The sequence below is a fragment of the Thunnus maccoyii genome, chromosome 20 (assembly GCF_910596095.1).
Source record: "Thunnus maccoyii chromosome 20, fThuMac1.1, whole genome shotgun sequence".
Lineage (NCBI taxonomy): Eukaryota > Metazoa > Chordata > Actinopteri > Scombriformes > Scombridae > Thunnus > Thunnus maccoyii.
The window spans coordinates 7,558,140-7,570,948 of record NC_056552.1 but is presented as its reverse complement, the minus strand read 5'-3'; the positions used below and the strand labels follow the sequence as shown (position 1 = coordinate 7,570,948).

General features: G+C 43.4%; 1 protein-coding gene across 6 annotated transcripts in view; it reads right to left on the bottom strand.

Annotated features, from left to right (window-relative positions):
- The window catches only part of tanc2b (tetratricopeptide repeat, ankyrin repeat and coiled-coil containing 2b), a 144,498-nt gene that overhangs the window by 18,549 nt on the left and 113,140 nt on the right, over positions 1 to 12,809 (bottom strand). For 4 of the 6 annotated variants that reach the window (XM_042396823.1, XM_042396826.1, XM_042396825.1 and 1 more), the window contains 4 exons: positions 9,497 to 9,628; positions 2,283 to 2,321; positions 683 to 964; positions 337 to 461 (listed from right to left, as the gene is read on the bottom strand). In XM_042396823.1, coding sequence (XP_042252757.1) covers positions 337 to 461; positions 683 to 964; positions 2,283 to 2,321; positions 9,497 to 9,628 — 578 coding nt within the window. The remainder of the gene's footprint in view (positions 1 to 336; positions 462 to 682; positions 965 to 2,282; positions 2,322 to 9,496; positions 9,629 to 12,809) is intronic. The other 2 variants (XM_042396824.1, XM_042396829.1) reach the window with 1 other exon arrangement.

Below are 12,809 nucleotides of genomic sequence, written 5' to 3'. Positions count from 1 at the left end.
ATATGATACTTGGCAATTTCTTTTTTTTTCATTTACCACAGCTACAATAGGGAAAGAGGAAGCTGTGGGGAGGCGGAAATGTTCATAAGTTGTTTGTGCTTGTGCTCTTATCTTCTTGTAATGTACCGCAAATCAAATGAGAGCTGGAGATTTTTTACATTAAAATCACTACAAACACACTTATTTTTGGAGAAAATATATATTTTGCCTTTTTAAAACAAGCCCATGGGAGGAGAGGAAGTTGAAAACACACCGATCGACTATAATCTGGTATTTAAAGACAAAAATTCCACTTCCATTCTTTGTGCAGTTCATGGACGCAGGTGTATCTCGTACCTGAGACGCCAGCCTCCTCATGGCTTCTTCCTGGCGTCGCCTCATCTCAGGGGTCCCGGGACAGCTGCCTCCTCCCAGGGTGCCGTGCGTGGGCTGGGGCTGGGTCAGAGGTAGCCCCTCTCCATCTGGACACGAGACAGCAGAACACGCTCAGGGGACAGCTCGTACACGTGTCACATTCATGCGATGTTTTTACACTGTTATTCTCAAAACAAAGGCGGAAGTAATGTTGTCCAAAGTTCCTTAAAAAAAAAGCTGTTTGACATTAACACATTGTCAACATTTTCAAAACAAAAATCTTCTCTGCGATAAAGGAAATCCAATGCATAAATAAGTGGATGCTTACGTTTGGGTGAGGCCTGAGGGCTGTCGGAGGCGATCTGTCTCATGCGGGTGCCGTGGCAGCTGAGCGCCACCAGGCGGGAGATGATCGCCGTCTTGCCGAAGCCGATGTTGCCGACTACCACCACGCCACGGTTGGTGCTGGCGTTGGGGCTGTTGAGGTGGGCGTCGATCTCCTGGAAGAGCCACTCGCGACCGGTGAAGACGGAATCCATGGTGATGCTGGGCACCTCAAACAGCAGAGGTTTGAGGGCGATGTCTTGAGGCCGATAGGGTGCAAAACGCACTGGCGAGCCAGGAAAATAGAGGATTAGTCAGTGATATTACAGCTGTAAGAAACAGTTATGTTTGTTAATGTTTTGCAATTGATGTCTTTCCCCTTTTCTTGCAGTAACGCCCCCGAAAACTGAAACTGGGTGAGTTATAGTGTGCACCAATCCCTTATACTTGCTAATAACATTCAGTCAAATACTGCATATGCTGAGCTCCATATGTATGCAACCACTCACATGTCTATGCATAAACAGGTAGCTAAATCTTCTTCTTATATACAACATGCAATCAATATTTGTATTTTCTAATGAGGAGAGTATGTTGGTTGGAAGGGACATTTAATTTAAATCTTCAATTTGACATTGCTGCACTATGAACTCACCACATTTTTCTACAAGTGTAAAATCTAGGAACAACAAAAAATAAATGATATTTGACATTAAAGATTGAAATTTTGACAGTCTGACACACTGAAAAATGTTCATAACTTGTACTGAAAATGGTTAACAGGTAAATTATTGTGCTCCAGGACTCTGTGACAAATTGCACCCTTAAACCCTTTTCAGATATTTTGAAGGGCCTGGATTATAATGTACTAGCTATGTTAAAATTGAGCAGTTTTATTAGCATCTCATTTTAAGCTAAAAATGAAGTAGGAACACTTAAGTTTATGTAACTATGTAACTAATTTTACAGACTAGACTTTGGCGTTTCACATTAATGTCTTTGAATGCCACATTTTGATAGGCAGGGTAGATATTTTACAACAATCAAAATTAAATGTGCTTTAAGTTTATATTATAGTGAAATAAAATCTGCAGAAAGTCAAGAGTGACTCCTTTTAACAGCCACTGCTGACTGTTGATTTTACTCAGTAGGGGGAGTCATTAAACTAAATTCCTCCAGAGGTTGGGCATCTTTTCAACAGAACATATGGACCATTAAAGACTAATGAGGGTAAAATGAATCTGGTATGAACTTCTGAAGATGTGTGATGAATTCAGTGTAAAATTTAGTCTGCTGCTTCTGGGTGTCATCTCCTGGGTCTCGTTTTTTTTTTTTTTTTTTTAAACTGATTTGAGCTTTGAGAATAAAAAAAACATGCTCTCTTCTATCTGGTGTGTCATTTCTTCAAATGTTATACCAGTATCTGGCAATTATGCCTGATTTGGAATGTGGGTTGTATGTGAATAACCCAAATGGTTTGCTGGCAAGAGTGTGTGCCACTTGACTAAAGCGATTTGACTTGGAAAGCACTAGCAAACAAGCAGGGCGACTGCCGAGCAGAACGCGCAGCCTGACGCAAAAAAAAGAAAATTAAAGTAACTTACGTGACTGGGATTGCCAGGCATGGGTGTTATTAGCGGAAGCTGAGACGAACAGCAAGCAAAAGACAGAGAGAGAGGAAGAGATTGAAAGGAGAAAGACAGTAGTGGGAGAGAGAGAGAGGGGAGAAAGCAAGGCAGTGAGGACAGGAATGAAAACTGGCAGCAGTGTGCAGTGTGTCAAGAGCACAGAGCAAGGTGTAGCTCAATGAAAAAAAAAAAAAAAAGGAAGCAACAATAGCATCAGCATATCATGATGTCAAAAAATATGGGGAACCACCAGACCAGGGTCGATTACTAATTGAAATCCTTTGAATTACATTGAGCGTATTCTTTAGGATGTCTGGAGGCTAGGTTGGGGAAGGTTTGCACTTTTGGGAGAATCTAATTGGTTCCATTGCGCCGGGCAAGATCAATCAATCCCCATAAAAGTAATTGAATCCAGTTCCAGTAGTAATTCGACCCTGGGAGGGAGACTCCAGCCTCAACTCCTCAGCCTATTGTGTGTGTGTGTGTGTGTGTGTGAGAGAGAGAGAGTGTAACAGGCTGCTTAAGTTCGCCACATTCTCAACATACAATAATCAACCTCAGCCGCAAACAAATCTCAAATTTGGAGTTATTACAGCAAGCCTCACACCAAACTATAAAATCTGATTTTCACATCAGTCCCTCTGTTGGGCGCCTTTACCGAGTTTAAATTTGATCAGGTTCTTGCAGCCTGTGTGTGTGTGTGTGTGTGTGTGTGATGAGAAATAGCTGCTGGTCAGACGATAGCCGGTGCAGTAGTTCATTTCACACTCTGCAGCATGTTAGTAATAAGAACACTGTGAGTCAGAGCTGTAGGAAATATGTATCATACATTAGACTGGTGGGATAAGATGAGATGAGAGTGTGCGGAATTTTTGTGTGTCGGCAGAAATGTCTGAACTGTGTGCAGGTGCAGAACTGCAAAACATATCGGGTGGGGGGGGTGGGGGGGGGGGGTTAGGGATGGAGTGAGCGTTGCATTAGAGCTGTATGTTTTCTGCAAATGACTTCAGTGTGCTGATTAAGAGCACGGCTACATAATATAATGAGCTGATATAGCTCCTAATGTATTCTTTTTAACCACACAGCACTCCAAAGTTGCTGTTGCAAGCATGACTCTCTTCCAGGAATGCTAATTATAAATCGCAGAATGAAAAGAAAATGCGATGATCACGCAGCTGAGAATATTCTTACTTACGCAATCAGCAAAAACTACAACAGATATATACCTGGATGTGGGTGAGAGAAGCTGTTCTCGGTTTATACTGAGTGCACGGCCAGCGCTGCATTTTACTGCACTAAGCTCTGTGCCAGCTACATCCCAATGTAATAAAAGACATTTCATCCATATTCCCTGGTCAGATTATTTTAGTGCTAACTCAACAAACAGACACACACACATATAAACACACGCAGCGAGAGAGCGGCTACTCTGTTCTGTCTATAATGCACACGCTGATGTAATATTCCTCCAATTGGGTGTCACACTGTGAAAGAACGGACCTGATGCAACACTGTTGATGGGGGATACAAAAACTACCCAGTGCTGCCATGTACAATACCATAGGCCGCTAAAGTAAGAGGCTAAACACAACTACTCTGTTTTAAATGGTGCCAATCCAATTATCTTGGGGGTGACTGAACGCCAAACGTGCCTTTGAAGCCGCGTCCGTCCTCGTGGAATTGCTAAACACTCCCCCGCACTATTGGGCACCATCCTCCAAATGGTAGAAACGATTACACCGCTTCATGCACGTTAGGTCGTGCAGCTACTACTGCTCCACTGTGTCAGGTATTCCAGGAAAACATGGCAGCCATGTTGTGAACGGGGGCTGAGGGAGTTGTTTCCGGGACGGCGAGAGTGAATGTGTGTGTGTGTGTGTGTGTGTGTGTGTGTGAGGGATAGATAGATGGATGGCAGTTGCTCATAATCCTGCCTATAAAACTCCCCCTCAGGCGTCGTGGAGCGAGGTATCACTCCCCATTCCCCTCGCCTCCCCTCCTCCACCGTCAAAACCTCCATGGCCAGACGGAGCGAGAGTCTCAGACGTTTTAATTATTCACCAGGTGAGGATGATTCACGGTGGCTGAACAGCCTTGAGAAGGAGGAAGAAGAGAAGGCAGAGGAGGAGAGGAGCAGAGGATGGGAAGTGGAGGAGGGGGCCGAGAACAGAGGGAGGAGGAGGAGGAGGAGGAGGAGAGTTGGCACAGAGGTGGAGGAAGAGGAAAAATGATGGGAGGAGGAGAGGAAGTTTAGACGATCGGTCTGCTTGTTGCGTGAGGGGTCTGGGGAGTGTGGCGATGGGGTTATCTTAGGTCAGGTGATGCCTGACGTGGGAGTTTGTGAATGTGAGTTTGTTCAAGGATAGTTTTTTTTTTATTCCTGCCGTCTGGTTTTATCAGACATACAGTTAAAATTCTAGTCCTTTCTTCAAATAGTGGATGTGTCACAGCCGAGCAACAGAAGACAGTTATTTCAACATGTTACATAAGATACAAAGTCCTCAGAGGAACCTGAAAACAGACCTACATATCAAATCTCAAAAAAAACATGATCAGATTAAAATGACAGATAACAGATGAAGGCAGTAGATAGAAACTAAATAGTTATCTAAAACCTGTTGCTGTCAGTTGTTTTGTTGCAAACATGTTAGTGCACTGTCATCAAATCTAGACTCTCTTGACTAAGACAGCAATAAGGGCATCATTTAGCCTGTTTTAGTTGTAAATAAATGCTTGCTATAAACAGCAGTGTAATTCTAGTTCATGTAGACCTGCAGCTCTGTCTTTCTATCAATGTTCCAACATCAGGATAAGTCTGCTGTTATTCTATATTTTTCTTTCTGTCAACCAAAACTAACAAGGTGTTTGCCTGTTTCTCAATACTTGCTGGCTTCCCTACCCCGTCTGTAGCACTCAGCTCCAAGCCCACTGGTTCCTCACAAATATATAGTGTCATTTTTAAAAAAAGGGCTCAGTAACTTCTTAAAATAGCTGGGCAAATGTTACTTAAACAGGAGTAAATAGTACATTTGTTAGGGACTATTTCCAGCTGCGGATGAATACACATTTGGTGTACTTGTGAGTATTTACAGCAGCAGGAAAGTGTGTGTGGGTTTGAGAAAAAAATAAACTACAGTGCCCATGTTTATGGTAATGAAGGGACATGTGACTCAGTGCAACAGTGTGGCTCATTGATGTGTTTTTAATAGTTTTCGGGACAACAATGGAGGAATAAGCTGCAAGCTGGTTTTGGCTACATGAACAATACTCAGTAGGATCAATTCATTTTTTTTTGTTTTGATAATTTTATGGGATTTGTTGACAATATGAAAAAATATAGAATATGCAGCTCTACCATTTAAATGTCTAATCAATTCAAGAGTTATTATTTAGGTTGCACTTCTGCCAGGGAATATATATGGGTGTAATAAAACCCTCCGGAGTTGAAAATATTTTTATGATCCAAAAGCTGCTGCCATCAGCTAACACAAAGCCTGTTTTGTATATGTGAGCAGAGGTAGAAAGACAGCGAGGGAGGGGAGGAGGGGAGGGGGGGAGTGGGGGGGGCAGAGAGCGACAAAGACAAAGAGAGGGAAAGTAAAGATAAACGAGGGAGAAAAATGTGTGTGCAGTGTACAGTTATGTGAGAGAGTTTGCGGTGAATAGATAAGGTGGGTGGTAAATCTTAGAGGTAGGCAGGAACACAAGAAGGTCCATTACCATCTGACTCACTCTCCTCAAAACAGCAGCACAGCTCCAGCCCCTGATGGCCGGCATCAAAAGAAGCTTCGACGAAACCAACCGGAGAGAGAGAGAGAGAGAGAGAGAGAGAGAGAGCTGCATCTGTCAGCTGGTTATCACCTGACCGACACATAACCAGCAGTCCTCTTCTCCTCTAGTTCATCTGTAAGTCTACATCTAGCGGCCTCTCGTGCAAAACAACCAACAAACTCTTATTCTGTGAGGTCCGATGTGTCTAATTATTTGCGCTTTTTGAGGAATGAGGCTACTAATAATGTAACAAATGCAATAAAACCAGGTAGTGGTTCATGTTCCACCTGTTAATCACAAGCTACAGCACATAACTTGCAATTATTGTACATCTTCTTTAAAGGTGCAGCGTGTAGAACGGACTTGGCAGAAATGTAATATTCAGAAGTATGTTTTTAGTTTATAATCACCTGAAAATAAGAATTGTTGTGTTTTTGTTACCTTACAACGAGCCCTTTATATCTACATAGAGAGCAGGTCCTCTTCCACAGAGCCCGCCATGTTGCGCCACCATGTTTCTACAGCAGCCCAGAACGGACAAACCAAACACTGGCTCTAGAGAGGGCCTTTCACATTTTTTGCGGCCACAGTAGGTTCTCCTAAGTGCTTGGAATGGGAGGAGTATTCAGCTGGTTGCAATCTGCAACCTCAACACTAGATGCCACTAAGTCCTACACATTGCACCTTTAAAAAGTTATTTATCCAATTATCCATCTCTTCTCAAATTACACAGCATCTTGTGTCAAACTGGACAATTTGGTACAAGATGAAAGGCCACAGCATAGCTACAATCATCCTCTGGACGCCATGAATGTCTACAATGTATTTCACGGCAATGCGGCCATCAGATATCTTGTGTACAAGTGGAAACTTTGATTTAGTGGCAGCAGTAAACAAAGAGTCACAGGCCCACTAAATCATGAATCATCCTCTCGGTACCCTGAATACTCATGCCAAATTTCTTTGCAATCTGGACACTGGTTTTCTTGCTCTAGACCAAAAGACCGACCAGTGGGCCAAGTGACAGAGCCGTAATTCTAAACTGACCAACCAATCACATAACCAGCTCATTCTTTATTCAGGGATTCCCTCTATACGTCTATTACCTTCACTTTCAGGATTCAAACTGTTGGTTATTTGTCCTCAGATCATCTACTGGGAAAATCCCTCTCCCTTAAGTTGTTTGCCTCCGCATCCTGTCTCCCTCTGTCTCATTCTCTGTCTCTCCTGGTGAATCCGCAAGAGCAGTGCACTCAGGACGCCTCTGACACTGATCCGAGGAGGCAGAAAGCATGCTAGGACGCAGTTGGTTGGCTTGTAAACACACTTGGCTGCCCTTAGAGAAGAAAGGTTGAAACAAGTGGCTCTGGCAGTAACAGGGAAGCTCTGAAAGGAGCTAACTCTTACCTTCCTTCTTCTCTGTCTTTTGTCTCTTCCTATGTGTCCATCTCCATCTCTCTCCATACCTTTCTCTTTCTTTCTAACGCTCTCTCTCTCTCTCTCTCTGTGCATTTGTCTGCAGCTAGCTGCCCTCAGGCAGTGGAATCACATCACAGCTCAGCCGAGCGCACTCTCAGCTAAGTGGGGTCTTAACAGGTGTTTAAAACACACAGGGACGCATATTTGTGTTCGCTTGGATGGCAGAGGGCTGCCATTATGGTGCTCATTACTGGCTAAGTGACAGAGGAAGAAGGGCGAGGGGACACATAATGTTGTGACATAAGGCCCTTTGGCCATTTGGTGAGCAGGCTGAGAAGATTTGCTCGATCATGAAGATGCTTGCTGTGTGCTAGACTTGAGCAGTGTGCAGTGAAGCACACGCCGACTGTGAATGTTAAGCACTAAGACAAAATTTAGTCAAGTGGTGATACAACCTGACAAAATGCTCTTTGTGCACTCCGGCAGTCTCTCTCTCACACAAAAACGCAAACACATGGACACAACAAACAGCTGACAACGTCCATCATCAACAGCTCAGCAGCATCACCGCTCGGATACAGCAGCGGAGATATACGTACATGCAGACATTTGCATCTGAAAGACATTTCAAACCCGTAAATCTACCTTCACTGACTCTTATTCGGATTTTAAAAATAACTGGCTTGTCATGCAGCTTTTGCCTTGCGATGCTCAGCTGCTTTGAGTTGTGTTATTGTTTGTGGATGAAAAAAGGAGAACAGTGTCCTATTGTGTGCTTCTGCACTGTGTTGCTTTGAAGGAACAAGCCAACCACAGCCATTTTTTTTTTTTTTTTTAATTAAAGTGAAAGTCGATAATGGTTGATTGCTTTAACTTGAAGGCTGTAGTGCTTTTCAGCTGCAAAATATCTGCAGATATACTGCAGGCCCTATATCCACAGCCAGCATTTACAGTGCAGTATCTCTTGTAGTAAACATCTTTTCATCTGCATTGTTTTGTTGCAGTTAAACTCGTAAACTGGAATCTTCTTAAAGCAAAATTGTTTTATGGATTTTCAATATAAAAATCTGAATTTTAGGCATCCTAGTGCACTAGTGGTTTAAGTCATATAACTGCAACATCCCCGGTTCAAGTCTAGTCTGGGACCTCTGTTTCACATTATCCCCCATCTCTCTCTTGTCTCATTTCCTGTCAGCTCTCTGACAGAAAACAATCTTTAAAAAAAGAAAAAAAAAAGAAATCAAAACTGTCTATTTTTAACAGTAGAACAAACTGTCAAGGCTTTAGGCTTTATTGAGTGAAAATGGAGCCAGATAGGAAGCAAGAAATAGAGAGAGGGGAGCGACATGCAACAAATGTCCCCATCTGGAATTGAACCAGGGACATTGCGTAAGCATCTTAACCACTAGACTATCAGGATGACCCCAACTCTTCATATTTTTGACTTCGTATTTATTATTCTACTACAGTAGAAGATAATCTGTATATCTTGATGTTGTATTTTTCCAAATGATGCCTTTAAGCAGAGAACAATATTTCTTGTAAAGTTCTATTGTTAGTGATACAAAGGCGTGTCTGTCTCACATGCAGCTCTCATGAACACTGAATAATAAAATCGCTCAGTGTCAGCAGCACTGTATGCACCTTATATGGGCTGCACTAGCCCCAGGCTACAAACTTTCTTAGAACCTTCTTAGCCCCAGGCTATGGGAGCTGTTAGCCTCAGGCTAAGAAAGCTTTCACACTGGCACAATCCTGGCACATTGCAAAGTGGGCTCACTCCAACTTTCACCTAGGGCTTGCTATTCCTGCTCCAGAGCAAGGTTAGCCCCGAGTTTTCAGGGTTATCCCCTGAAAAGTGACTAAACATGGGGCTAAAAGGTGCCAGTGTGAGTGGACTACAATGTAAGTCCTGCTTTCAGTGGACATGAGGGGAGAGGAGGGTCTATGTTTGTGTGTGTTTGAGTGTGTGCTCTCTTAAACACCGCCTTGTTGCTTACCTCTCAGGTCCTGCCCGGAGCGACCCGGCCCGCAGGTGGTGCTCTGTCTGGGCATGCGCAGCGAGGTGCGTAATGGAGTGTGTCTCTGCTCATCCAGGTACGCCAGGTCCTCCAGGTGGGCTGAACTGGTAGCTGTAGTCGTGTGTGTGTGTGATAGAGGGGAAGGGAGACAGACAGGGAAAGAGATGGAGGAGGATGTTTTTTAAGAAAGATACTATTGTCAGCATGTATACGTACATTGAGATATACAGTACATACAGCAAACAAACCAAAGCAAACACACAAAGCAAGGTGGCACCAGTGGAGGCCAGCGTCCTGAGGCAGTTGTCAGGCTCCAGCTTTCATACTTGCTAATTCCTAAAGGAAAGAGCAAGCCAGCCCCATATGGTTTTGTCCTAAAATTCCCTCCTCTCAGTGTCTGTCACGCGGCACGGAGGCAGATGCCATCCGGCCCCTCTCAGGATTAATTAGCTCAGCAGACAAATGTCTTATTCATGGAGTGAGCGCCGTCTGACGCTGGCTGCTGATTGTTCACACCACGCTGTGTCTTCAGGGCCAACGCTCGGAACCAGACGCCGCCTGTGTGAGTAAGCATCAGACATGACTCTGTCACACCTGAACCCCACGGTTCAGCCAGAGGTGAGAGAAATGGAAGGGGAGAAACTTTGAAATATGAAAAGCAGGAAGGATTAAGGGACTTAACTGTCAACAGGTTGGTGGTTCCCTGCCAAGGCGAGAGCCGAGACAAGTGGTCAGTCATCGACAGAAGCTGGGATCACTTAGTTTGTCCCTCATAAAAGAAGCCAACAAGTGCTTTGACTGGAAATTTGGTTAGAATAAACTCTACTAATGCATGAATCATGGGAAAGCTAGGGAGGCAATAATAAAAATGATCTCATTACCCTTTAAAACCTGCGTATTTCTTTCAATTTTAACTCAAGGATAGCTCCTATTTATATCAACTTGTGTCTGATTTTCGTAGCTGTAACCATTGTTTCTATCTGAGATCTGTGAACACTGAGGTGACATCGCTACAACAAAGTAAAACAAGGCAAACACGAGCAGCCTGACGATCATTCACAAGCCAACAGTTACAAACCGGATTACTGAACCACAATATTTGGGAGTAAAAACAGAGAGTGAGCACATCTGAAATATTGTCAGGAAGTCGCTTTTTAAACTGTGAAGGGTGTTTTACAACTGGGTGTTTGGGGTATAATTTTACAATTTGCCAAATAAGTTTGGCTGTTTAAAACCTCATTATGTGCCATCATTCATGTTTCCTATCAGACTAATCTTTTGCGATGTCACCGTGGTCATCCAGTGAGTAAAATGTCATGACCGACACAACCGATGCACAAAGCCACAAAAAACTAAAAAGAAATATTTAATATATTAAGTATTTATTTCTGTTAGTGAGTAGAACAAGAACTGGGAATTATTTTCCTCTGACACTATACCTGAAATACTCTGAGTTCCTGAGAAGTCAAATTCAAGGAGCTGGGAAAAGGTGTGACTGGCAAAGCATGGTTCTTCTCTCTTTCTTTCTCCAGTCACTCCAAAAACTAAAGCACGGTAATCCCTCCAAGTGGCAGCCCCCCCCCCCTTGTACCAGTGTAAAACTCACCAGCACCTCAACACTGATCCTGTCCTGTCCTCTGTTCAAAGAGTGATTTCTGTGCCGCTGCGGTTGAGCTCAGTGAAGTACTAAGCATGTGCTGACTGCCTGAGTCACCCTAGCCATGGACCCAAAAATGAGCCACATGGGCTTCCCAAAATGGAGGGAAAATGGCAGCTGAGAATGCTGGAGGCTTGGCCCTTATGTGAATGGGGGTGCTGGTCATCCAACTAGGCTAAAAGCAGCAGAGACAGTGGAGGCATTAATCTGCTGCTGAACCAAGGAAGAATGACTCAGGGCTACAGGGCTGAAAAGTCTCCTTTTTTTTTTCTTCTATCTTTCAACTGTGTTTGATTCTGAGGACTCAAATCTGTGCGCTCATCATCTGTATCTGCAATGCAGCAGGCTGCTGGGGATCACATTCACAGTTCCTGTGCCAATGCGCTAAGACTGCACGTAGTATAGTGAAAAGAAGTAAAGAGGAGAAAAAAAAAAAAAAAGTATGGAAGAGGGAAGAGTGTGGAGAGAGTAAGAAAAAAGAAAGTGAGAAAAAGTCTAACTGTGCAGCAGAGACCTCAGCTGCTTTGGGCAATGACAGCCACATCAGACACTTCCTGTTTTAAAGAGTAACTGACAGCATGAAAGCATGCGTGCGCACACACTCACGCACACACACACACACACAAAGACCAGCTGGGCCGCCGTCCAGATCCAGTCACAGTATCAGCCAGGGAGCTGACTAGTCATCGCAGATACGAGGTGGCTGCTGGTGCTCTAAACGCCTCGCCATTCTCCTCTCATCTCCCCGAGAGATGACTGGAGATGATAAATAATGGAGGTCCTGGTTGTTAAACGATAATATTTCCGGTATTACACCGACTATGTAAGCAGAGGTGAGACCAGGGACAAAAAGGAATTCAGGAAAAAAAATGGATGAAAAGGTAATCATTGACACTTCTCCGCCCCCTAAATTGAAAAATGTTATCTCGGGTGAGCTGTTATATTAATTTACTGAATTCAGAGACTTTAGAGTGAGTTCACCAAATCTCAGAGTGTCTTTTATGCTCCTTTAGTCTTTATCTAAGGAGAGAATTACATAAGCTAGTGCATATAGATCCTCCAACATGGCACTGTCTTAAAGGGTCAGTTCCCCAGATTATATATATATATATTTAAAAAAAATGTAACTCCTCTGGTATCTAGCTACAAAAATATTAACAGTTGATATAATTTAACTCGTTAAAACCAACCACTTTACAAGCCTATATAAACCAAGATATGATTTTATATAGTTTTCCAGAGGCTGAGATGTTTCTGCTCTGTGACCTCTCAAACTGGATTTATTATCCGATTTATATCCATTTAACCTCATGAGGATGTTTCTGTGGTTCTGGAGGAGCTTTGTAGGAAATAACCTGAGTGATGTCATCAGCGTGACCAAACCCTGCAGAGCAAGTTGAAAGGTTAACTGACTCCGCCTCATCCTGCTACCTTAAAGCACAGGTTCACGATTTTACAAGTCTGTCTTAAAACAGCAGTCAAGTGCCCCGATGAACATTGAAGGAGGTTTTTGCTCGCTGTAATCATTCCTTCTGTTCCCTTTCAAACGTGCTTACAGTGTAAGTGACGGGGTCCTCGTTTTGTGCAAAAATGTAAGTAAAAGTTTATCTAAAGTTAATATGAGGCTCCAGCAGT